At 41.8% G+C, this 26,855-nt stretch overlaps 1 protein-coding gene across 3 annotated transcripts in view; it reads right to left on the bottom strand.

Annotated features, from left to right (window-relative positions):
* ATP8A2 (ATPase phospholipid transporting 8A2) overlaps window positions 1–26,855 on the bottom strand; it is a 350,180-nt gene that overhangs the window by 295,744 nt on the left and 27,581 nt on the right. The window contains exons 1-2 of one of the 3 annotated variants that reach the window (XM_086613213.1): window positions 18,733–18,802; window positions 7,221–7,365 (exon numbers count right to left, since the gene is read on the bottom strand). In XM_086613213.1, the coding sequence (XP_086469339.1) occupies window positions 7,221–7,365; window positions 18,733–18,802 (215 nt within the window). Of the gene's footprint in view, window positions 1–7,220; window positions 7,366–18,732; window positions 18,803–26,855 lie in introns of those variants that run through there. The other 2 variants (XM_086613205.1, XM_086613221.1) reach the window with 2 other exon arrangements.

Raw genomic sequence — 26,855 nt, 5'->3', positions numbered from 1 at the left:
ACTCGAGTTTTAAAGCCATTCTTTAATTCCAGGTGTCACCACAATTTAAGCAGCGATTGTTCTAGTGACAAGCAGGGGGGTGGCAGGAGAAATGAATACTTACTTTTCTCTCAAAACTAAAAAAAAAATCTTCACAGTCCACCAAACTATATGGAAAGTAGTTATTACAGTTCTTGATCTCTACTTCGGTCAACTTGAGAACTTCTTACTTGTCTACCCCTTTCTGCAGACCATCAGCAGTCAGACAGTTCTGTAGCACTGAGCAGAAGGCTATACACACAACTAAAACAGCAAGAGACTTCAGAAAGTGTGATGTACTGTACGTGCCACCTCTAAGTCCTGAAAGACACCTGCTTTGACTCCACCCTCGCTCAAACTACGCAAAGCATCACCAAGAACATTTAGTCTCTTCCTGTTTACATATTTCTCTGGACAGAGATCACCAACAGTGGAGGAATAAGTAGGAATGCAGAGTCACAAAGGAACACACACTGCTGAACATAGGCCAATATTTATTCAACAAATATGTGGGAAAGAAGCTTTGTTTGTGTGAAGTCAGACTGCATTTAAGCTTTGGCTCCAGTGCCTGAAAGTCACTTAAATAGTGACTTTATCTAAAAAGAGGAAAAGACCCAGTTTAATTCCCCTGCTGTGTTGCTACTACTGATGTACAAAATCCATCATGATGCCAAAAAACCCACCAACCACCTGCAAACCAAAAAAAAAAAACCCAAAATCAAAAACAATTTCAGGATGCCAGAGAGTTCAGCATATAGCAGGTGGAAGGGCACTAGAACTCACACATGTGGATTTTTTTTTTATCCAGACATTTCATCTAGGCAAAATTCAACAGTTTAACTGCTCAGAGGCTCTGGCCCTAGAAGTAGCCCACTACAACCAAAGACACAGTAACCTCAAATACACTGGCATAATCCGGAAAAACAACATCAACACCAGGCATACAATACCAGTTACTTAGTGAGTTTTAATGGCTAGAACAATCCTTTTATATAGCTGTATCCAAGCCTCTTTCACTGTGATAAATTACAGCATCAGCAACAGCTGCACTGCAGGAAAATTAAGTATTTGCCCATTTGCGAGAAGTATGTAACATCAAATATTTCTTTTCAGTTGAGAACAGCATCTACCTACAACTGAAAAGAGTTAGCAGAGGATTAGTTTAACACCTGATTATACTTGTGCCATTCAGAATATAATACATCCCTTCTTTGAAGAATTGTAAAATGCTTTTCTGTAATCAGGCAAGCAATCTGTTCACATGACAACAGAAGAGATTTCCAAATGCAACGCAAACACTAGTACAAATGGCCACCATGCCCAAACTCAACCTAGAGTAGAGCTGAACACAACTAGGGGTAGCTTTACCTAAGGAGTAAAGGCACATTTTGGTGCAAGAGGAACGCTGGTCTACAGCGTAAGTGCAGATAAATGCACTTGCACAGAGGAGACTACTATTCACATTTCCAGCTGCAGACCATAGTGAAAACTACTGAAGATATTCATGTTACAAGGGTCAATACTAATTGGCTATTGATACTAGCAACTCCTATTTCAGCAGCAAGGACTCACTAAGCATCAGTGCTTACATTCACCTCCCCACACATTCAAAAAGCACCAACTGCTCTAAGTCACAAGCAGCTTCCACAGTACCTATTTCCAAGCCAAGGAAGCAAACCACTTTGCTTTCATTTGCAACACGCAGCTGAAATTAAAGAAAAATCCAGACTGCACCTACAACTTTCATCACCAGCAAGCCTCCTGCAGACACTGATGGGACAGTCCAGGACTTCAGATAAACACCACCCTGTTTAACACAGGACTCGTGGTGCTACTGGAAGCCCTGTTACAGCATTCAGTGCTAAATTCCCAGTGGTACTGCTTCTACCCTATGAAATGAGAAATTCCTTCCCACCAGTTTGCTCGAGCTTTCAGACCTTGTACAGCTTAAAAGTGAAAACTGAATGCTTCTTGCATTTCTAGTAGAATTTAACTTTTGCCTGTATAGAAGATAAGTGTCTGAACGGAGAATTTTCTGGGTATCAGAATGCATCTTTTGAGACCTGCCTAATAGATCAAGTCACTAAATTCTGCCCTGATGAGAAGCTTCCAGCAAGACTGCTGGATTCAAGATCCATTAAAAGTATACGAGTAGAACTTTGCCCTTCTTGACTGCTGCTTCTGCCCCTGATCTCCCGCTCAAGCCACATACCTAGGCTGAAACTGGAGTCCCAATTCAGATGTAAATGAGACTTGCACCAGGATGTATCATCAGGCCTTGCATGTAAGAATATTACACAGAGCAATGGTTACAATGGTGAATACAACGTACTTACAAAATGCAGAGACAATTGCAAACTTAAAGTTATTTCAGTGCTTTTGTACTTCCTGGATCAAGAAACCAGAAGTTCTAGCTACTTTTGCATCAACATTAGTACATACACAGCAAGTGAGAGGCTCAAATCACTGTCCTGGTTTCAGCTGGGACAGAGTTAGGGTTTATTTTAGCACGTAGAAGAGCTCTGTGTTCTAGTTTTAAGTCTGGGACTCCTTATGAGAAGAACATTGATAGTGCACTGATGTTTACGGTCAGCACTAAGATCTCTAAGACTTTTCAGCTTGCCGTGTTCTTGCCAGTGTGCAGGAGCACAACAGGCTGGGGGGGAACTTGGCTGGGACAAAAGGCCCACAACTCCCCTTGCAATCTGAACTTAGACTTAGGATTGAGGGTCAAATGGCCAATTAAGTACTCTGCATCATGCCCAGTATAAAATGAGGGTTGACTAGAAAGGAGGGCTTTTTGCTCTTACGGGGGCTCTCACTCTGAGAGTGCTCTCCCTCTCTTTTCAAGCCTCTCGCTCGTCCAAGATTGTGGTGTCAGGACTTACCTGTTTCAGGATGATTAGTCCAGGACAGGCCTTGGTCAACAGATGGTGAGCAACTACACTGTGCACCATGTGTCTGTATATATTGTTTTCGTTATACATATATATTTATATATTAGAAGTAGTAGTATTAAATTGTTCTTATCTCAACCCATGGGTATCTTTGCCTTTTCCCCTTTATTTCTCTTCCCCATCTCCTGAGGGTTGGGGAGGGTTCACAAGCGGCTGCGTGGCTTTTAGTTGCCAGCCTGCTTAAACCATGACAATCACTTAACTGGCAACATTTACTGCATGCACTGGAAAAAAGTTTCACTACAGTACTGTTATACATTCAGTATAAGCCACTGACATCAAAGTTGATTTCTGTATTAATAAGAAGCACCAAGGAATTGTATTTACATGAAAGCCAGATCTGTAGGATGTTCTCACTTTAAGTAAAATAAACTAGTCTTCCACACACCACCAAGTGTGTGTTAGGAAAAGTATTCATGCTGTTAGTTTGGTGATGTCAGCAGTATTGACACAGCATTCAAGCCACCATCATCACACCTCATCTGTATCCTTGTGTTTTTACAAAGCAATAGGCAAGTTTGTTTTCGAACTATAAGATAATGACTTTTGAGTCACCTCCCTCACCATTCAGATAAACACACTGTAAGTCAAACTTAGTAATAAAAAGTTATGGTTTAAGCAAATTCCCATAGCAAAAAAAAACATTTCAAGTCAAAACCGCCAGCCAAGCTGGCACTTCTGCTCAACAGCTATTTTCTCACTGTGCTGATCTGCTACGTAATGAGTGTATGAACTATCGTAATCACTCACACTCAATCCAGCCAGCAGCGGAAGAGTTAGAGGTTGGAAACATTAATGATCCTCTACCATTTTCTGTCTCACACCTGAATTAGAAGGAAAAGCTAATACAAGTACAAAAAAAGGCCTTTTCCCACAGCACACTGGAAGCAAGGGAAAAGTACTGCTGGCTGAGGTCTCTGCAGAGGCCTGACTACCACCTTCCGCTGTCTGTAGTCAGCAACGTCTTTGGTTTACTAAGGCTGTTCGCAGACTTCAATCCCCAAATGCAGAATGCCCAGGACTAGAAGATTACATATTATTGCCTTTAAATAGCCTAGAGCTGTGTACAAAGTAGCTGGCAGTGTTCAGAACATGTATGTTTCATTTTTCACTGAACTTAAAGTACAGAAGTGCTCCTAATTAAACAGATACATACTTAAGTTATGTGTATTGAACAAATCGAAACAGGTACTAGTTAGCTTTCATGAAAGCAAACATATTTAAGATCACAACTACAGATGTGCTGGACAAAGTAATTTTATTTGTTCCATTTTTACATATTTCAAAGCTTCTAAAATGCTTCAGCTGAAAATGGAACATCATTTATACTTTAGTAAAAGGCCCAAAGACTTAACACATACACAAAGTTTTTTCAAACTGAACACAGTAGGGATAGAAGCAGCTTCTAACACAGGTAGAAGAGACATGATCCTACAGAAGGAATCACTGCTGCAGCAGTGCAATAAAGAACCATGACAGTCACATATATGCACATGTAAACGACCAAGCTAAACCCAGCCTACAACTCAAAGTTCTACAGCACTAGATTTTGAAATAGTTTGTGACAAAGTTTGAAGAGCACAAAAAAAAACCCCACACCTTAGCCATTGCTCTGCAAGTTCTCATAATCTCACTTATTTATATCAGAAAGCCTAGGGAAAGAAAAAAATAAAAAAGAGAACAGTTCTTCCTTCTACATCTCCACGCTCACACTTTAAGACTTTTGGAAGCATCAGTACCTCACTCTATCTTGTCATTCACTTAGCTTTTGCAGTAGCACTATATACTGTTTAGAAGTAGTGTTAGGGAATTATCAATTTTGCTTAACTTGCCCAAAATTAAAACACATTGTTACTTATCACCTTTTCCTTTTGCTCCTACAAATATAGGAATTCACTTTTAACAGTATCTCTCCTCCCCAAAAAAGTTAAAGAACTCAAGATGCTTAGAACATCTTAAGCAAAAAGCCTTATCACCAGCCTACCTTCCCACACCCTCTACACCTCCATTCCTCGCTGTATTTTGCTTCATTTTGAGCAAGCTATTCCACACCATCCCTTAATTTGGAAAACTTCCTACAACTATCCACAAATTCCCTCTGTTGTTCAGAGAATCCTTAATGACTACCAAAAAAAAAGTGACAGAAGTCACATGATTTACAACAAACTGTTGTATTATCTCCTTCAATTTAATTTTCCATAAGCCCTTATGTACAGGTGCTTATCCACTTACACAGAGCCTAGTGCTGGGGTATGCTGATGCTTCCTACAGAGACAAGCTTCCTATGGGGACAAAAAGTCTTCAATCTAATGGCACTGAGAAATCCAGAATCTGGATACAGTAAGAAAGCCCAAGGACAATACAGAACTGTAGTTCCTCAAGATAAACTCCAATATACATAAGCAAGTGAGTAAATAAACCACCACTCATACTGCACACAAGCCACTCTTACTCAGATATTACAAGCTCAAGTCACTTTTGCCTTTATTCCCACTGGGCCGAGCTAATCCAGAGAATGGAGAGAACACAGCCAAAGCCTGTCACTCTTAAAAGTCAAAGAGGTCAAAGCTTTCTCACTGAGCAGGAGCAAGTTATTATAAAGTGAATTACTATAAAGTGAACTTAATTTGTAGATGACACTAAGGAGCTAAGATTCCTAATCAGGTAATGCAAACACCTCTACTTTCCCACCACACTACCTGCATTTTGTCCTACCCCTCACACACCAACATTGTGACTCGAGCTGCCCTTGTGAGGAGGCAAAGCTACAAAGAAAGCTTCTCAAAAACTTTTACAGCTACCAGGAAATGGCTTCCAGACAGCAAGATGGACACAACAGCTTGCTCAGGTGTTGGTAAAAGGGCTAAGAGGAAAAAGTTCTTGGTGGTAGACACACACTGCTTTTTCATAAAATTAAGCCAGATCAGAACAGAATCCCTTCAGGAAAACCTGAAACAGATTCTGCCAACCCTCCATTCCCTGCTTTTCTTTATGTAAAGCAGGAAAAGCACAAGTAGTCTATCCACAGAAAACAGCTGAAACCAGCTCATAAATAGGCAAGGAAAAATAAAGTGAGAAACATCCCATGTTGCTGCCCACGTACAAAACGCAAGACACTAAGGAAATCCATTATTTTAACCACTCCTAACCCATAGACTTTCCCAGACAAGGATATAATAAATGAAAGTTGAGGAAAGCATCCTGTATAAATAAGCTGCTGCACTACACAGAACACCAGCATCCTTCCAGAAGATATTCTTAGAATTGCCCTTGATGATACACAAAATAAACCAGCTAATGGCAATCACCATTTCAGCAGGATATAAAGTTCCTCTCTCTTCATAAAGGCACTCATTGCATAAACCATTCTTTGAACAATAACCCAAACATCTGCATTAACAAACAGAAGCCTGCTAAACAACACTCCTTCTTAGTCGTGACAGGAGCCATCTGTTCACCTAGCTAGCCCAGAGCAAGTGCAGCAAGCTCTGCCATAACTTGCTATTGTTAAGCATCCTTATACTCACGTTTCAGTGCACGTTATTTGTGTTTCTAAACTGCAATAACAGCATTAATCATACCAAGAGAAGTCTTAAACACATATGCCTATAATGAAAGGCTCCAAACACCAAAGAAAATTCCTTTTGATTTTCAATTAAAGCGGACCGTAGACTTGTATGCATGAAGATGTGAGTTTGTAAACTCTGTAGCTGTTCCTGTCCTGTTAGATTTACTTTTTCTTTTCTTCCTTCCTATTCTATACTTTTTTTTAAACTTAGTCTAGTTATTCTTACAACTGGATGCTGCTACTTTTCAAGAGAACACTCCATGGATTTTACATCGCTAATTCTATCCAAATCTCACAACAGCTTTTCATGGGTTAACCCCTGTGTCCAAGAGTACCAGATCCTGTTATTCCAAAATTTAGTGGCTCTACTAGAACAGCAAGTGAAGACCTTTTCATGTGTCTCCCCCATGCAGCTCTATGGCCTCCCTGCTCTCACTACTGTTGAGAGAAGCAGCTCACCTCCTGCTGCTGCTGGATCCCTCCTTGCTGCCTCTTCCCTGTACCCAGACCCTAGCATCCACTCCGGCCAACGAACCCCGCTGTGGCTGTCGAAGAGGCAGAACTTATGGTATGGAAATGAGGTCTGGGCAGGGAGAAGGACCAGAGCCCTCCCTGCCCACAGCTGCGGGGTGCACAGGCTGCCGCCTGCAAGGTGAGAAGCGGAGATTGCTCCATACCTGACCCAGTTGTCGCGGAACTTGCTCTGCTGGGGCTGGTTCAAGTAAATGGTGCGGGCTGGTGCCTCGTCCAGATCCGCCGAGGACGTGGCTCCGGACATCTCATCATCCGCCTTCTTATAGCCCGAGGGGGAACAGACGGGTCCTGCAGGAAGAGCGCAGAGGGGAGGCAGTCAGTGCGGGGCTACACCCGCCGGAGCCGGGCTGGCAGCGCCCGGGGCCGCGGCAGCTGCCGGCGGGGCCGCGCCGCGAGGAAGGGCCGGGGGCGGGCAGCGAGCGGCGGCTGCGAGCACGTCCCCCCCGGTGTTTGCCACGGCGGAGGCTGATAAATAATGGACGGCCGGGGAGGGGGTGGCGGAGCTCGCTCGGAGCCAGCTGGCAGCGGGGAGAGCGCCGAGGCCCGCGCCCACCGCCCCGCCCCACGGCCGCGGGGAGGGGCGCAGACCCGGCAGCGCCGCTTGTGCCGGGTCGGCCGGTACCGGCGCAGAACAGCTCCGCCGCCAGCAACCGGCCAGCGGGAGCCGAGGGGCCGGCGGCCGGTGCCCCCGAGCTCTGCGGGCTCCGGTGCTGGAGAGCGGGCTCCAGCACCCACCGCACCGCCGCGGGGCGCCGGGTCCGTCCAGTTCCTCGGTGCCACCGCGTCCCGTACGTCCGAGGCTAAATCCACACGCAGGGCGGAACGCAGCCCTGCCGGAGCTCGCCCGGGCCCCCCCGGGCCTGGCAGGCTACATGCGTGTCTGCTCAGCAAGGTGCCTCCTGCCTCTGGCACTACCCACCGAGCAGCCCCTGCGGCTGCCTGAAAGGAGCTTGTGGTCACACATAAGTCTCGGTTTTAGACTGAAAAGGGCAAAATTTCGTTTCTTTACACATACAGCTTCAAGTCTTTGACTAAAAGTCACTCCAGACCGGCTGGGTATGAAAACAAGTCCTTTGAAGCACTGTTTAGCTTTACATTAGGAGAAAGCCAAAACATAAGGAAAAAGATCTAGGCATTCCCTTTGTCAAGCCTCAAAACGTTACCAATGGAGACAGGTTTATTGATTTCCCCTTCTGTTCTGAGCCATGGAGATACTTGACATTACTTGAGCTGTAAATACATTATATAAGAATATCATTTTATGAAATAACCCATGGATTTGCAAGCTACCACGGGTGGCTCTAGACAAGATCAACACTTTCACTAGATTCTTAGGAAACAAGGTGTCTTATTTTCAGGTTAGTTGAAAAGTCCATTCAAAGATAACGTAGAGAAGCAGCTAGCGTAAAGCCAAACCCAGCAGCTGTTTCTGATTTCTGTATACAGCTAAGATCACACCGCAACGAACTGATGTGATCAGACAGTGGCGAAAAAGGACTCAGCAAATTGATAAGAGCCCCCTGAAATTATGTCCTTCTCAACTACAGCTTGAGAGAAAAGCTTCTTTCCCAATACAGCCTTAATATACTGAACACTTAAGTTCTCACACATTACAAGTACTTGTTTTTTTTTTTTAAAAAAAAGACTATAGGCCTAAGCTAACATCCTACTCTTGCATCCCAGACTTTCCAAATCATTGATTCTCTACTGCTAGTGCAAACAGGCTCTGTATCCTTTAGGCGTTAGCCACTGGAGGGCAACATCACCCATTCATTTTTACAATATAGCCCAGTATCAAAAAAAAACTTTACAATGTGAGTAGCTGGCCAATAAAGTTAATGTAATTAGCAAACTAATACGCTTTCAACAGCACTGTCTCTTGCCTCAGGCAAGTGTGGCACGTGGTGAATTCATACTTTGGAGACATTAAGATGAACTCCAAGCTTGAGGCTATGTAATTGATTTTCTTCCCTTTCAGTTGACACTAATTCAGACAGCAAAAATAACTTGCTAGTATTTACTTTGTGAAAAAGGACAGGAAAATTTAGGAAGTAAAGACTACACATTATGCTATAATAATACGATATTAGGCTGCTCGACCCGAAGAAGCTTGCCACAACACAGAGGACTGCTCAACCTTGCTGAGTAGATATTTTCCCCTTCAGAAAAACAGCTAAGAGCACTACCGGACACTTGCTGTTCCTTCCCATTGATTTCATGTTGTGTAACTGCAAAGGAGATCAAACAACAGTATTCTTAAGAGCATTAAGCGCAAGGAAGCAGCTTTCATCTGTTTTCCTAGTCAAGGTCCAGAGGAGAAGTACAATTATTCTACAACAACCATGCTGCAAAAAATTGTGGGTTTTTTTCCAGGACCTTATTTATTTTGTGTTTTCATGACTCCCTCTGATGCTTGAAATCCTCCTGGTTATTAGCTCTCTTCACTGCCAAGTATCATGAAGCTGTCCCACAACTTTGAGGATTAACTGAGTTAATACAGCTGATAAATTTGAGAGGTATTTAGGTCTACTTAATGCACTATGCTCTTGACAGCTCTCTCAAAGATCAGTGCCCCAAGGACAATAGTATTTGCCTTATTCTTCAGATGCACTGAAATATTTTCAAAAGCAGACTTGTGAGTGTGTAGAAACAGCTGTACTAAGATAGTTTTCATTTTTGAAAGTGGCTCAAGTCAGCTGCTTCAATTCTTAGTGGAATAAGCCTCATTTTGGAAGATTATCCAGTAATCCTGCCATCAGAAATGCCTTCCACCTCCTTCCCCTGTTACTAAGCAGATCACACCCAGAAGCCTGCAGACCGTGACCTATGCTACTGGCTGTAGATGCTCTCCTTCCCCACATTTAGAAAGGTTAAGGAGCCCTCAGCTTCTGAGAGGCTTCTCATGAGCAGAGGTCTCAGTCTACATCACCTTCAAAAGACATCCCCCTCCAGGAAACCTGACCACACACAGACCATCACTTCAGCCATGTGAAAGCAACCTCACCTCGCTCCATGTTTGAGAAAGGCTATGGAAAAAGGCAGCACAGATCTGACCACCACCACTGGAACCTAAAACTGAAGTCTGACCAGCTCTTACTCAGCAGTATTTGCTTCCCTGTATCCAAAGTAATCAGACTGACTTTAGGGCAGACCAACTTTTCACTCTTGGAAGGTTTCTCTCCCACAAGACCTGCACCTTCTGTCATTTGCCCAAAGACTCGCAATGCTGCTACATGATTTATTTTGGATAAAACTGTTCATGCCTCAAGGAGCACATTAATGATAGACCATTGTACCTCATAGCCCATTCACTTTGTATGTTTAGCTACATCAGATGTTGAATCTTCTAACTACATTGATCTTAAGTCTATATAATTTCACACTTACATTCTGTATATAGATAAATGTAAATTCATTTTAAGTGTAATGTTTAGAAGCCAAGACAGTTTGATAAGAGGAAGCTGATTCTACAAGAATAACCTCGCATGATTTTGGTGTGCTAACAGGGCAGCTTTCTTCACTTACTGAACGTGTCAGTTGGCACAGCTTATATCTCCTGAGCTTTGCTGTTGGTCTTCCTGGCCTGCTTTCCAGTATTCCCCTCTCCCTCCCCCGCTTCCCCAAATCATGAAAATCCATTGCCAGTGTCACCACTTACTCTGCTCTCAGCTTGGTAACTTGTACTTCAGAGAGAAGAGAAAACAAAATTTTTGTACTGGCCAAAAGTTGTAAGGAACAGAATCAAAATATGTCATTAAGTGATTATTCCCACTCATCTTCAGGAAAGAAACCTCGAAAAGTCTCAATCTTCTTGATTAAAGCAAAAAACATCAAAAAGTAAACAAAAGCAGCTGACAAAAGAGAAACACTCAGGGGATACTCATAGGTATTCCATGAGAGTACTAAAGAGCTAGTAGAGCAGCATGACTATTAGAGCAAAATACTATGACTACTACCTGTTTTTATGGAACTTTGATCCTTACGGAATTTAAACAGTGCCCAATACATCTGGCTTCAACTCTGAGGCATGAGACACTTACTGCAGGAGTCTAATGCTGTTTCCCACTGTGCTTTACAAGTTCCATGAGTAAGACTTGAGTTATAAACTCCCTTTTATAAAGCCCATTCATTTCTTCAAGGCTCTTACTTCACATTATTTAACAAGTTTATTTTCTAAATAAAGATGGAATTAAAGCTCAACAAAAATAAAGAGATTTTATAGCTTTCTCTCATCATTAAGAGAAACTAGGCTTGATGCCCTGACAAAGTCACATTGCATTTATCACCACTTGAAAAGCAACAAATTATAATTTAATACTATTACTTCAATAGGCCTGCAAAGATGACATTTTCCATGTATATATATGTCTCCTTAATGTCTGCTCAATAATAATCACAGCTTCTCTATGACTGAGTAAATAAAGTGATGTGAATTCTGTAGTGTTTTTAAAGATGAGTCACTTGGGATGCTTGCCAACTGTCATAAGTCACAAGAGAACTCTTACTGAAATTGTATCACTTCTCTTAAGTGGATTAGCCAGCCAGTTACTACTTCTACCTTGGTGAGATGCCCGATTGCTCTAACATGTGTTCCATTTTTAATAACAAGTGATAATAGAGCAATTAAGCACCTCACCAAGACAGCAGAGCCACAAGCTATGAGAAACAGCAGGTTTGTAATGGAGAAGTTCACCAGACAAGCTTCATCACATCAAGTTTGGAACTTAAAGCAACACTAAGGGTCACAGCCAAGAACTATCCTCCCAATTCTGCACACCGTTTGCAGGACTACGACCTAGTAGAAGAAAGGACATCAAGCTAAAGAAGCTGACCCCACTTGACCAGAGTTGGGCTATGGTCTCCAGAGGTCCTTTCTAACCTCAACTACTCTGTGATTCCAAGCTTAGACAGTCACAAGTTAAAGTTTAAGTAGCCACACAGAGTTCCTTGTGTCCCCCCAACTATACTAAGTGGCAGTTTGCAATTAAGAGACATTTGAAAGACAGCTTTCCTCAGAGTGAAAAAAGAGCCTCACCAAAAGCCTTCAAACTTTGTCATTTACAGAACACGTGGTGTTATTGTTACAAGCTTAGCTTCAAAGAAAGAAGTAAGAACATCTGAGAAGTTCAGACCCATATTTAGAGAGGTGGCAAGTTTGACTTTTGCCTGCACTGAAATACAAAGTTTGCTCTTAACAAGCCACTTCAGTGACTCACCATCACTTTCTTGAGATAACATCCTTTTCACAGGACTATCCTTCACAAACCAAGTACCAAATGAGACATTCCGCAGTTGAGAACTGTCAACAAGTTAATATATATAAAAGTGACTTCAAAGCTTGGCTAAGTGAGTTGGTTTTACCTGAAATATTCTTTCTTCCACTATTTCATTAGCTGCCTTCACTGTTCAACAAAAATGCACTTGAAAGTGAACCTAAAAGCACATAAAGTAAGAGTTCAAACAGACAGAGCACAACATGCTCTCACAGGAGAAGCAGGGCATGAGCCCAGCTACCAAGTCCTCCAGGAAAGCTTTGTTCCCACCAGGACTGGGATGCCTTAACCCTGAGTTATAACCAGTTCACGTGAAAACTTGAACATCATTAAGGTTTTATTTTTAGAACTTAAACTTCTACAGTGTTCAACAGTGATTGTATGCAAACATTCAGACATACTGAAGTCTGAAGACAGGAAGTTCTGGAATAATCCACAGTGAAGCTTTTATTTTCTAACTTTTTATTATCCAGAGTAATTTCAAACATGCTTCTTCTTTGTACATATATGTTCTGCAAAGTAAGACCTCCTTAGATCATCTGTATGCAAGTATCGGGGTTCACAATAGCAACAGCCTTGAAGATAACACTGCAGTTGTAAAACACCTTTCCCTTCTCTCAAGAGCTATGCAAGAGTTGCTTCACATACTGGAGACATAACGGCTCTTTCATTTGCTAAGAGGAGAAGCAAACATGGCACAGTATTCCTTCCCCAATGACATCTACTCTACATCTTAGAAGTAAAGCAAGTTGCATCAAGAAATGAAGCTGCTATTTTCAAAAAAAAATATTGCTAATTAATACATATTTAGTCATTTTTAAAATTTTAGATCTGTTTTACTTCAAGTTGTTTTCGAGTTCTATCAACAGTACCATTGATGTTACTAACATGCATCTTTCAGGAACTTACAGCTTTCAGCAAGTACAGGTTAAGTCTGATATTCGATTATCTTTGATCATGGAAACATAAACCATCTTGTCAATTTTAATACGCAGTTATAAACCAGACAGGAAGAGGATGCCTTTCCTCAGCTTTCCCAAGGGGGTTCCTTGGGGTTTGAGTGCAACCAGAACTCCTGTAGAGGCTGTTTACTAAAACAGGGTTGTTTTTTTTATGTGATAGTAAAAAGTACAAGATTTCCACAAGAATGCAAGTCACAAGTAGGAAAAAGAAGCAGAGTAAAGTACCATATATTTTAGCCTAGGACTCCACTAGCACTGGCCTTCTGCTCTAGTTGTATCTAATCTGGTTAGAGGGCAAAGAGTTACCTAAAAAGGGAATGGTGTCAGTTCTGCTAACAGGAGGGCTAAGCATAATGAGTTAAAAATCTTTTTAGACTAGAATACTAACATTCGGTGCTTCCGTCTGGGAGGCTGTGACAAGTTCCAGTGACAGAACGTGGTTGCTAGCTACAACACACACAATACATGAGAGAAGACATGTACGCAACTGTCAGAGTATCATCAGGAAGTGCTTGTGATGCTGGAAGCAAGAGCTATCTCTCCATCTCCATCATTCCAGGCATTAGGAACCCTGCAACAGGCCTTTTGCACTAATAGGATGAAATGCTTGCCACTGTGCAACATGAAAAACAGCCACGAAATTTGTACAGTTAGATGTCTGCACTAGCATTTCAGTAATTGAGTGACTGCTACTCAGTCCGATCAAGCCCCTTCAGTCAGCAGCTTGCGCAGTAAGACACACGAGCAGCGCTGCATGCAATCCCAGGGAAGGTACTGTTTTCCTTGTAGGCTAGAGACAATATAAAATAGAAAAGTTACTGTGTGAACTGAGTTCACTTCCAACTGGTAGGTACATTCTCCAAATGCCTGCAATTGTTGGTTTTGGGGGGTTTTTTAGGCAGTTGCATATTCCAGCAGAGCTGCCAGGATACTGAATAAGCAAAACATCACATTAGAGTTCTTCCACAAGATCTTATTCTTACAAGTTAACCTGAATTTACATCTTTCAATAGATAAAGCTATAAAGTAAAAAAAAAAAAATCCTTGTGTTCAGGTCAAGCAACTTGAAATTGCTATGGAACAGTCCTACTACAAGTCAAACTTGGGACAGGGGAAATTAAAGCTCTCAGATAATCGCTTTGTTCAAGTCAGAACACAAAAAAGATACATCTATACCTTTGTAGCAGATGTTTTAGAGATGCACAGGAAGGAAAAAACCCTATTTTATGCTCAGCAGAAAGCCAGGTTTGAAGATAGGAATTTTTTCTGTGCTAGATACAGACCAATAAAGAAGTGTAAGACTCATATGAAGACAGTAGCCCCTAAAAGGATATTAAGAGTAAATATAGCTTCAGAACCATGACAAGAGAGGACTGAGGAAAGGAAGTTTGTTTTCTGAACTCCGAGATGCAAGGAGAAAGTTGTCATCAATCAAGCTAACCCAGATATTGCAAAGGAAATTAGACACAGGTCTAACTTCTCTCCTTTTCTCTTTGCAGCTATGAGATGTATGTTGGTCATCAAAATTAACAACACTAAGGGTATTGTTGAGCAGGAAAGTGAGAAGATGTGATAATGCTCATGGGTTTCAGAAATTGCTTACAACTCAAGAGTAGCCGCCTATAAGAACAGAAAGTGAATTATTCTGCAAGAGAAGCTGCCATGCAGAAGCAGCTTCTGTCAAGCTTCTGTGAGAGAAGCTGTCATGCTGGAAAGAGGTCACTTGGCAACCTACTCTGAGGCCAATTTGGAGAATAATTTCATCTAATCAGTCAAAAACACAAGACAGGTGAGCAGCCACTAGTTTGAGCTTGCTTACTTTGAAGACTGGAAAACCACATGCAGCTTACAACAAGCATCAGTCTTAAACAAGTGTATTAATCCAGTCTTCAGGAACATATAAACATTAAAAATCCCACTGTACAAACACGTAACAGTGCACTTCAGGGATCAGTGCAAGAAGTACTGCTATAGATTGGGAAATCAGCTAAGGCAAAAGAAAAGCTTGGATATGCTAGTCAATCCAAGGAGGACTCATTTGCCAGCAAGATGTCCCTGGAAACATTCAAGATCAGGTTGGACAGGACTCTGAGTAACCTGATCTCGTTGAAGATGTCCCTGGTTATTGCAGGGAGGTTGGGCTAGATGACTTTTAAAGGTTCCTTCCAACCCGAACTATTATGTGATTCTATGTATCTACAGAAGAACTGCAGTGTTACATAGATGCAGAGATACTCATGGTATAGGTGGATCAGTATAGTTAGTAGGTGATTGATTGATCATGTTAGACACACAGCATCAGTAGCTGACTAGAACTGCACATCTTCTTGAAAAGACTCCGCGTAGCCCTAGCTCATACAAAAGCAACTGTTGAGATTATAGAAGTGAGCAGAACAAGAACTCCATTTGCTTGGCCCTGTTAATGTAAGCCTGAACAAGGATAGTATATGCCTTGTGAAGTTAAGTCGCTTTTCTTGTGTTTATCCCTGATTTAAGCTAAATTTGACAACATTGAAAAAGGTCTTTCTGAATAATCTTAGAAGAACCTTCTAGTTTGTAATTTAACTCCAAGAAGTTTAAGGCACGAAAACAGCTTGTTTTGAAGAGCAGCCTCGATCAGATTGTGAAGGAATTGCACGCCGCAAGCAGAGACAGCTGGAGCCTGCTTTTTGATGCATATGCCCAAATTCATTTGGATGAAGCGGCTAAATGTTGTCACTAACAAACAGAACAGACTCCTAGCAGAACACTAGAGACACTTCAGAGAACTAAAAAGCAGCCACCAAGATCATGCTACTGCCTGAGTGTACCATTTAGCAGAAACTCTATGCAGAGAAGATTCAGATGCACGATCACGCGCAAATTCTGTGTATTTCAAGAGACAAAACAGAACTCTTATGGCAAGGGGTAAGCAGTAGGTTCACCCAACAACATTCACTTCCCTCTGTACGAACAGCCAACAGTCACATTATTCAAAGCAATGATGAGGTGGCAGAATACCCAGGCATGGGAGAGCAAAGGTGCCTAAGGTTGGCTGTGGTCTGAGCTAAGATCTCCTTGGTTCGTTTCCTTTCGCTTCTTTAAATGGAAAAAAAAGGCCCGATGTTTCTATTCCCTCTAACAATCCTCATATGCAGCCTTGGTGAGGCCACGACAGGAATAGCACTTTGCCTAAAATAGCTCTTCTCCACCTTCCAAGTCGTTTTGTACCTACTCACTTAATGTCAAAAACAAGCAGCTTCTGCTGATAATGCAGAGCTAATGAAGCTGCATGAGACAAACGCAATCTATTCTTATTCTGCCTCATGCTTCATAGCCATAACTGTCAGCTAAATTCCAAGGCTGAACCTGTATCACTGCTAAATAAAAGAAAGTTCATTCCTTCTTTTCCTGCCCCAGACTAAATTTACAAAAACATTGGGGGCACTAGTAATTGACACCAGTTAAAACTAGTGGTTTCTTGTTGGTTTAAGTTCCCATACTGCACTGGATGAAAAAGGCCTTTCTAGAAGCTTCCCTCCTATTCCACTCTTTCCTCAGTTGCTCTCCAAACTCATTTGTGTATTTGCTAGCAGCTTGTCACCATTACCTGGACTTCAAGCAGGTTTTTTTTCTGGTATACAACATTGTATTTGATTTATGAAAATCAATGCTACATCTGGGGTCTGAAAAAATAAATCTCAGGCAGCAGATAAATTAGATCTAATAGCCTGATGCGAAGTTGAATACTCAGCTACAGCAGCTACTGTTCAACACCAGAATTTTAAGCAGGCAAGAAGTAACTGCAGCTCCAGTAAGCCAGAGGAGCCTCTCAAGCTGCCCCTGAACCTCCTCAACTCCAAATCCAAACACTTCATGTGCAACAGGTTTTTGAAGAGCTGGTCCAAACAACCAGCATTTCTCAAACTGAGATTCAACACTGAAAACTACCTATGAGATCCATGTGCTCCAGGTTTTCATCAACTTAGCAAATATTATAAAGGCACCAAGGTGTTCTACAAGAAATTAATCACCAATTTTCTCCAGCTACCAGCACATAACTCCAGACCCATAAGAAGCAGAAGTAAGGCAGATTTGAAGGAGGCAACAGAAGCATTGTTTCTGTGAGAAGCTGATGTACCAAGCATTAGTGTTCTCTGTTTGGGGTTATACAGTTTTGAGACTTTGGGGAACTATGCTTCTGCTCACCTACTGGCGATGTCACATAACATTTCTCCGCTCTTATCAGAATTTTATTTTTAAACTCTTGGATCACCATGGCCTACCAACTGTCAGTCAAGCTCAAAACACATTTGCACACATTAGAAAGCACTGAACAAGGCTTCACCAATTGAGGCAGTTCGGAGGACACTGGATTTAGAGTTCCTTATTTAACACAACTTAGTGTATTTCATATACAAAGCAACAGTGCAAATGCAGATTCTACTGTGCAAACACAGAAAAACACACACTGTGTCCATTCTGCATGCACTTTCAGCCTCCAAGATGAAAATAACTTCACTAAGAAGTTACTTTTGAATTTTCAGCGCAAGAAATCTTCCTATACAAAAGGAAAAAACTTAGTTTAACACTGAAGGCATTGCATTTGACAACGCACAGTGGCGATTCTACTCCCTTCTTCCAGTATCATTATTTGCAGTGCCTGTAATTTATCAAAGGTTTGTTTGTTAAAGCAATTTTTAAAAGCAAACATGAGGTGGCAGAAACAACAGCTAAACTGGATTCTTCTACTTCAAACAAGAATAAGCATCTCCTTTGAATAACCAAGGAAGATCCTGGAATTCCAGCACTTTTGTCAGATAACACCTTGGGTAACCATGACTAGTAATCCTATTTGTGAGCCATGTACATAACTATTGAGCACAGTGGATCTGTTAGGTGATTAGTGGAATATTTCAAAAAGAGCCATCAGAAATCTCCTTAGCACAACTGACAGTCACAGCTAATCCTTAGAAGAGAGCAGTTACAGCCTTCTCTCCTCCCACCTTTGAGGTTTGTTTCCCTGTATTAATATTGGTTGAAGCTAAAAATATCTTTGGCACATCATAATTCTATTAGTATTCTGGCACACAAGTGCTTTTTTTCATTTCTGTAATGCATCTGTTCTATAACAATTTACTAACAGCTTTAAGCATATCAGCTGCAAGCACAGCTGATCTTGATTTCTAAGAGAACAATTTAAACAAGAAAAAGAAATGTTTTCCCATTTATATGCTCACATTGTAAAGCTATCTGTATTCTTCTACTAAAAGCCCCCAAGGCCTGTAACACTGGCTTTTGGCCAACACTAGATTAGAAAGATTTACTGAATACATACTGACCTTTTACTCTAAAGCATTCCCAAAGCTATTGTTCTTAATTCTGTCCACCCACCGTTCAGTGTAATGCACAACAAAAGCAGCTGCCCATTGTACAGTTACCTAAAGAGAAGCATCTCTTCCAGCGACGGCACAGAGACATGATGTCCGTTCCTTCTTGCACTGGCTGCATGAAGACGAAAACAGCAGTAGTCCTTCAAAGATCTCTACAGCATTAGCAGGTCTCAAAGCTGATTAAAGGGATCCCCATGGTAATCTGTGAAATATATGTTTTGCACTTTCAAACTGCTCGCATTGGATTCACAGAAGGAAAGTGTGCAGTAGGTGCCTGAGTATACCCATGCACAAAGAGACAGCTGTGGCTTTCACTGCAATATTCTAACACATTTCAGAAAAAAAACCCACACAAATTCAGCATCATCCTGTATTTCAGCACTTGAAATAACTACCTGCCCAGTTCCTGGACTCTGACCACCCCCCCCCCCACCGCAGGTTTCAAAGTACAATTTTCAGATGAAACCCCAACAGAAAGATACAGCAGAACTCAAGTTATATTCCTGCTGGAGATGCTGTCTGTGATGTTACAGGTCATGAGATCCATTCATCTTAGCAGGTATAAAGGATTATTTTTTTAATCTTACTTTTCCTTGCCTCTGAACAGCATGAATGGTAAAGCATTTTGGGTCTCAAATGAAAAGTTTAAAAATTAATTCAGCTATCACTTCACCTAATAAAAATCCCTCACCTTCAAGAAAGGAAAGAGTAGTTTTAATTTTTATTTCACCTGTAGTAACCCCATTAGTAAAAGCCTCTCTCTTTAGAGTCACATCTATTTATATGGCCCTTACAGCAGCTTTTCAGGGTCCTTCCTCCCTGGCAGCCTGCCTCCCCTCCTTCTCATTACCCCCATAGAATCATAGAATCGTTAGGGCTGGAAGGGACCTTCAAAGGTCATCTAGTCCAACCCCCCTGCAAGGAACAGGGATATCTCCAACTAGATCAGGTTGCTCAGGGCCCCATCCAGCTGTTAGCTTGCTTTTTGGACAGGCAATGGAAGAGGAAACAACAGCAGCATGCTTCAAGCCTCAGAAAACAGCAACAGGAAGAGGCAAGGATTTGGCTTATACCTGAAGTTAACATCCCAATGAAGTATTTGATCTGCAGATCATTTCCCTGTGACCATCAGGTCCACTCAGTGCTACATCAACTATTTTTAGTGAAGGAGTACCACTATGCTAGGACAGCTGCGTTCTGTGGGAAAGTCAGACTAAATTATCAGGGAAAGAAGGCAAGAACCACCATTGGCTGTTGACCACCAGCTACAGCTTGATCAGTACAATCTTTCTGAAGCTACCAGCACACTAACATCACACCATCAACTTCAGAGTTTAGTTCTGCTTATGCAAAGCTGGGCTCCAGATGAGAGCGGTGTATCAAGCCCATGTCTTACCATGGACTGGCGCTGAGTGAAGCAGAAAGTCAGAACATCACCAGACACTTGGCACAACTCAGGTTGGCGAGACAATCACATAAAGCCTATCAAATATTTATGAGCAAAACAATGACAGGAAACCATGGAAGACACTGCTAGCTACAAGTAAGTGCTTTTTTCTCAGGAGAGGAAGGTAACTCAAAATTTTAGTTGCTCTTATCTAGCTTTCATTAGGGAAGCATGTTGCATAATGCATGAGGAAAACATCTGAGAACACTGCTTGAGAACACTATGTATTCCCTACACAGATGAAACCATGAGCAGACAGTATTGTATCCATTTGTCCTCTGCATTATAGCTGTACTCCGATTTTATTACGAAAAATGATAAAAGCTCACCAGCTGACTAGGCTAGCCTAGATTAGCAGTTCCCTATTATGGGGCATATGAATGACTTATCTTGAACCAAAACTGCTTATTTCACCTTCTCCAGGCCAGCGAGATCTGACAGCAGACTACAGAGGCACCATTGTCACATCTAGAGGAGAATATGCCAATAGCACCAGACTGCCCAGGCCCAGAGTCAGCTAGCCAGGTTGTGGATTGCTTTCTCTCCTGGGCTCCCACTTATGTGCTATGACCTCATCACAGCCACCCCTGAATCCCCCTTATATCACAGTCTCAGCTGTTGCTGAAATATATGGTCCGTAACATCCACCTACCATCACTCTAGATGAAAGCACAACGCAAGTTAGCCACAGTACTTTTGGAAAGATTTGCACCACATGCTCCCTAACGAAGCCTTCCTCAGATCTTTCCAAACTTATCAGTACCTGATACACATATCAGACAAGAAGTCCATCTTTGAATCCGTATGCCTGAGCTATGTATTTGAGATAGCAGTGTCCTATAAACAGTCTTTGATCAAAATGAAGGATTACACCAAAATACAACCAGATGACTCTAAACTTTGGGTTAGAATTATTAGGGTTGGAATAGAATGATTTGGGTTGGAAGAGATCTTAAAAGATCATCTAGTTCCAACCCCCCTGCCATAGGCAGGGACACCCTCCACTACACCGTGTTGCTCAAAGCTTCATCCAACCTGGCCTTGAACACCTCCAGGGATGGGGCATCCACAACTTCTCTGGGCAACCTGTTCCAGTGCCTCACCACCCTCAGAGTGAAAAATTTCTTCCTTATATCTAACCTAAACTTACCCTCTTTCAGTTTAAGGCCATTGCCCTTGTCCTATCACTATATACCCTTGTAAAAAGCCCCTCTCCAGCTTTCTTGTAGACCCCCTTTAAGTACTGGAAGGCTGCTAGAAGGTCTGTAGAGGGCCTCATCCACTTGGCCTGCCTGGTCAGGTGGCCTACAACAGACCCCCACTACTATGTCAGTTGCCCTTGCCCTTCCTTTAATCCTGACTCATTGTTCTGCATCCACACACACTACCTCAAAAGTGAGCTGGAGGCCTAACATAAGGCTGATCTGAAGTATCCTGAAAGCTAGAAGTAGTTAAAATTTGCTTTAATGCTGAAGATAAGTTCAGCCCTTATGTGACAGATGTTTTCGCATCAAGTTTATTGAGAACATTCAAAGTACAAGCCGTTGAGTCCAACATTTATTCTAATGTAACAGTAGACTTGAAACAAGTTTCCATTTTTGTGTGTACACTTCCTTAACAGTTTTTTGCCAGTGTACTATTCACCAAGTATCTCACTCACTTAGCACGCATATGAAGGGATTAAGACATGATTGAAAACGCAAATTTACAAACAGAACAACAGGTAGTTCCTTACCCCATTCCTTCCCCAGGGAAGCCACTCACAATTGAACAAACTTATTAACAACAATATTGAGTGACTAAATACCAGACGAGTTTTAGTATTTTATCTACTTATACCTGCTCCTAAACTCACCTTGTGATTTTCATGATCTTTATCCTGATAAACAGAACTACATGCTAGGATAAGCCAGGAATGCACAGCTAAATGATTTGCTACAGAAGTACCAGGAAATAGCAAATATTTTGGATAATCAGCAACATAAGCACATCACAAGCAAATCTCTAAACACCTAATTCAGAAGTGTTCCTTCAGTCTCAGCACACCCAGCCACCATCAGAGGTTTCCTTTTTTGCAGTGAGTAAATTGGGCACAGCTGGCTAAGGTTGGAGTCGAAGCTGTGCAGCACTTTGGCAGCACAGAACTTCTTCATGTAACAGAGACCAGGCCCTTCCCATTCATTCCCAGCACTCCTGCCTCTGAGACAGTACATCTCAAAGATGGGCACCAAGACATATCATTCATAAAACTGAGCTACTCTTCAAGACAGATACCATTAAGTATTTCATTATTGAATGGACCTTTAGGTAACAGATTTCACCAACAGCACAATTCATTTCGGAACTTTTTGTTTTCCCAGGAACCCAGCCCCAAGAACTCATGCAATTCTTAATCCTTCCCAGGCCTTTGTTACCTACAAACACAACCATATCCCTTAGCAATTATTCCATACCCCTTTGGAATACACTTTTTTTAAAATACACCTTTTACCATTAGATTACGGACTAGAACAGACAAACTTTTAAGAGATGATTCTTAATCAGGCAGAACACAAGCCTCTTCACCTTCCCATTCTCCACCTGCCAGGTTTTGCTCATTAAGGTAGCCTACACTCCTCAAAAGAACCTGCATTAGCTCCTTTTTGGCCCTTGTAGGCCAAATCTGCTAGAAAAGACATCTCACTGCACCTAACAGCAGTACTGCTGCCACTAGTTCTGCATCCAAACTCCCACTTCTGTTACACTCATCTAGCTGAGCTGACAGCTGGCTCCATCAAAAACAAACAGTAGGCATTGCTCCCATCCTCTAACATCACCACACAGTCACTATACACTTCTAACATTACCTCGTATTGCACAGAAATGTAAACTACCAGTGATCAGACTTTTCAACAGTACTTGACAAAATTATTTTCAAAGCTTTGCAGCTGTCCTTATTATAAGATAATCTGAAATGAAACACAAGATTTCTGTTAGTCTTCATACATTCTGGATTTTCAAGTCTACATCTATTTTGCTCCTACAGTTCGAGGTCTCCAAGTCAAAAAAATTTGTTAGAGAAGCACAAAGCAAAACTACAGCCCAACTGCAAATATGCACAGAGCCAGAGTTAACACCAATTCTCAAAAAACTTGAAAGTAAGTTTTTCCTACTTGCTCAATTTAAGTTTCTCTTGAAGTGTATTACCATAGAGCATCTTACTGTGCTGAAACAAATCTCCTTCAATAGCAACACATGTTAGGAAGGTATCTAAACATGCTGGCCCAACAGCAAAACAGGGGCCTGAGCTGCTGCTACTCTGATCAAAAACAAGGCTGTTTGTCAGGGACCCCTGAGCAGGAGCCAATCTAGACAGGATACCCCTGCTCTAGCAGTTGGCTCTGGCCTTTCTCCAGCACACACAATGCTCAGGAATGAAATGGATAAATGATTTTCAGTGGAGCACTTGTGGAAAATCTTCAGTAAGGCTTAGGCCTTAATCTCTCAAGTTGCAACAGGTCCCTACACGTCTAGAAAGGGCACAGGCCACAGATGAACAGAATTGTTTCAAGTTAGGTTTATGCAAACCTCTTTCAGAGCACACTGTTCTCTCTCTCTAACAGTCTACTTTCAATGTAATACAGTTTTAGTATGATTAAGTTTAAGTTTCTTTCTTAGCAACCAATGAAGCTAACAAAGTCCAGGACTAGAAGTAGTGAGCATATCCCAAGAACCAGTAGCTGCAGAGACAGATCTGAAGACACAGGCCGAGAAGCAAGACATCAATATTTTTAAGAAAGTGTTCTACTGTATCTTCACACTTCGATTTTTGTTTGTGAAATCCAAATACCTCTGGAGGCCAGAAATGTACTTGTGACACAGTTCAACATCACATTCACTCTTGGGAGTCCTAGTAAAAAGAACTTTTCCTGATGTAGACAGTAAGGGATTTGTGCTCCTCAAGGAATAAGACTCTAGAGAGGTTGAAACTGCTTAACACTATTTGAGTTCAGATTTTAAGCCACTCTTGTGCCTACATCCTCAAATACACAATCGGTTCACTGTGTGCCGAGCACCTGTAGCACCTTTATTCCACTCAAAGTGACTCCTTAAATGTGCATCTACCAGTTGGTGACCAGCAAGGCACCTTCCCTTCACATGGTCAGTGGGACAGGCAAAGAGAAACACAGCACAGCATTGGAAGCCAGCGCAGCGCCCACAGCCACAAGCATAGCTGAGAACACTGCAAGTTGTTTAAAATTAGAGTTCTACCAAATTAATAATTAGCAATAAAGCAAATACCTCTTCATTCTTTGTACTCCAATGTGGAAAGCAAGTAATTACTGCCAGGATTCCAGCAAGCCAATGAGAAAGACTATAAGCCAGAAACCAAATACCACAATTGGCTTAAGTGCATTTGTTCCTGCTCTGGTGACTTCATGAGCACTGGCCACAAGTCACACCAATTAGCAATTACTCAACTCTTGTAGCAGATAATGATTTCTCAAGTCTTGACTGTAGTCCTTTGCAGCTATATTTAGACATAAACTGTATTTGTTATCTAATACTTTGTATTCTTAATACTGTACAACAGAAATATGACATTTTGTTTAAACACTAAGGTAGAAAGTCTGTGTTTGAGCAATTTCAAGATGATGTTTAGTGATATTGAAGCTCATAGGAGTTTTGCTGGGATGGACTGACAAGTTTTCCACCCGTTACACCTCACCATCCCACCCAGTATTAGCTGGCCCAAATACTGACCCCTGAGGAGCACCACTCATCACTGGCATCCACCTGGAAATCAATACATTGACCACAACTCTGAGTGCGACCATCCAGCCAATTTCTTATCCACCGAGTGGTCTATCCATCAAATCCATGTCTCTCCAATTTAGAGACAAGGATGTCATGCTTTGACAAGCCAGCTTTCCTGGGCCCCTCTTCCTTCCAGGGCTTTATCCTATGGTACTCTACCAAACAGATCCTTGAAGAGGCCAAAGTCTACTCTCCTGAAATTCAGGGTGGTGGCTTCCTGAATGCCCTCCTTGCCTCCCAAAGAATCTTGAACTCCATCATTTCATGGTCACTTCAGCCAAGGCTGCCCTTGAGCATCGCTTCACCCACCAGCCCCTCCTTGTTGGTGAGAACAAGGTCCACCATAGATTACACTTGCATCAAGCACCAGTTTTATGTTTTCATGATTGCAAACACTGATGGAGTACATAGAACTGCCTATGGGGTCAGGAAGACAATTCTTCTAACAGGCATTTGTTAATAATGAAACAGTAGCTGTAGGTTCTCTTTTAAATATATTTCCCTAGCTTGTATAATCAAAGATTCATGTTCTCTACTATAGACTGGAAAGGGAATTAATTCTCAGAACAAGTCAGCAGCTAAGGAGGCCACAGTGTAACCTCTAATAATTTACTAATAATCAGATCATCTCCAAGTAGCTGAAAGCATGCCTCAGAGTCAGGAAATAGCAAGCACATGCATGCAAACGCATGCAGTATAAACAAGAAAAATCAATTTCCAGCCTCTTATTCTGTGCTGTAATGTTATTTGAGTAAGATTAAGGTCTCCAGCGATGAGTCAGTGAACTCATGTTTATGGAATTTTCATGGGAAAAAGCAACTAACGATTTTGATTCCATAATTGTGCACCAAAGTCTGTATTGGCACATCTATAGAAGACAGCTTTTTACACATATATTCTTTTTATTTAAATACATATACATATATTAAAATCAGTAATGTGAGATCTGCAAAAATTACTTCAAATACTACTTTCTTTTCAAAAGGTGTGAGGGATAGAAGTTAACTTGCAAGTGTTTTTCCCAGTGCAAAATAGAAGCCTTAAAGGACAGCCAAGCTGAGCTACCTCCTGTTTTGTGAGGCGTCCCTCTACAAGCATTAAGGTACTTGGTCCCATACACTCACAATCTGTTTCAGGTCAGTCTTACAGCAGACCTGACCAGGAGTCATCTTTTCTGCTCCCCTGCAGCCATTGCAGCTGCAGTCTACAGGAGAAAGATGCTTGCAAACTAGTTCTGTGTTCAAGGTTATCACAAAACATAGCATCACAGTTCTTGAAAATAAAGGGTTTGAAAATAAACAGGCACAATGGAAAACAGCTCCTGTGTCACAAACATCTCTTCACTGAGTGTAACCCACTTTTAGAGCTGAGTTTAAACCTCACTGGTTTTACATACCACTTTTGTCCCAATGAGAGTGAGGATTCTGTTTGCACCCAAAGCTGCCAAGTTCCAGCTGGAAGGAGATCTGGATTGTCTCATTTCTCACACTTCACAACACCTGCTGTAGTCTTACACCATCCTCCTCCCTCATCGCAACTCCACTCATCCTTCTGCACAAGGTTTTCCCTTCAGCCACTACCTCAGGCTCTTTGCTATCTGAACAAAGCAGTCAAATCTGATAACCAAAATCTACAGCTGTGATAAACAAAGAATAATGCTCTCTTTGTTCCGGAGACCAGTGCTCAGTTCATTCACCCAGATACCTAGTACATACAGCCCAGGAGGAGAAACCTGATGCTGTTGTGAGTTCTGCCCATAAGAAATGAGAGGTAGTCTAAAAGCATCAAATGCAGCCCCACTGACTTACCATATGTAGAGAACAGCTTTTGCTCTTCCAGTACACACAGTTCAGCCAGAACGTTTCAAATTAAAAACCACAAAACAAATACTGCAGCTTGGAGAAGTTTTCAAGAACTCAGTTCTCCA

Source organism: Tauraco erythrolophus, chromosome 1 (assembly GCF_009769465.1).
Source record: "Tauraco erythrolophus isolate bTauEry1 chromosome 1, bTauEry1.pri, whole genome shotgun sequence".
NCBI lineage: Eukaryota > Metazoa > Chordata > Aves > Musophagiformes > Musophagidae > Tauraco > Tauraco erythrolophus.
Note: the sequence above shows the minus strand (reverse complement) of the source record. Positions and strands in the feature narration are given on the sequence as shown.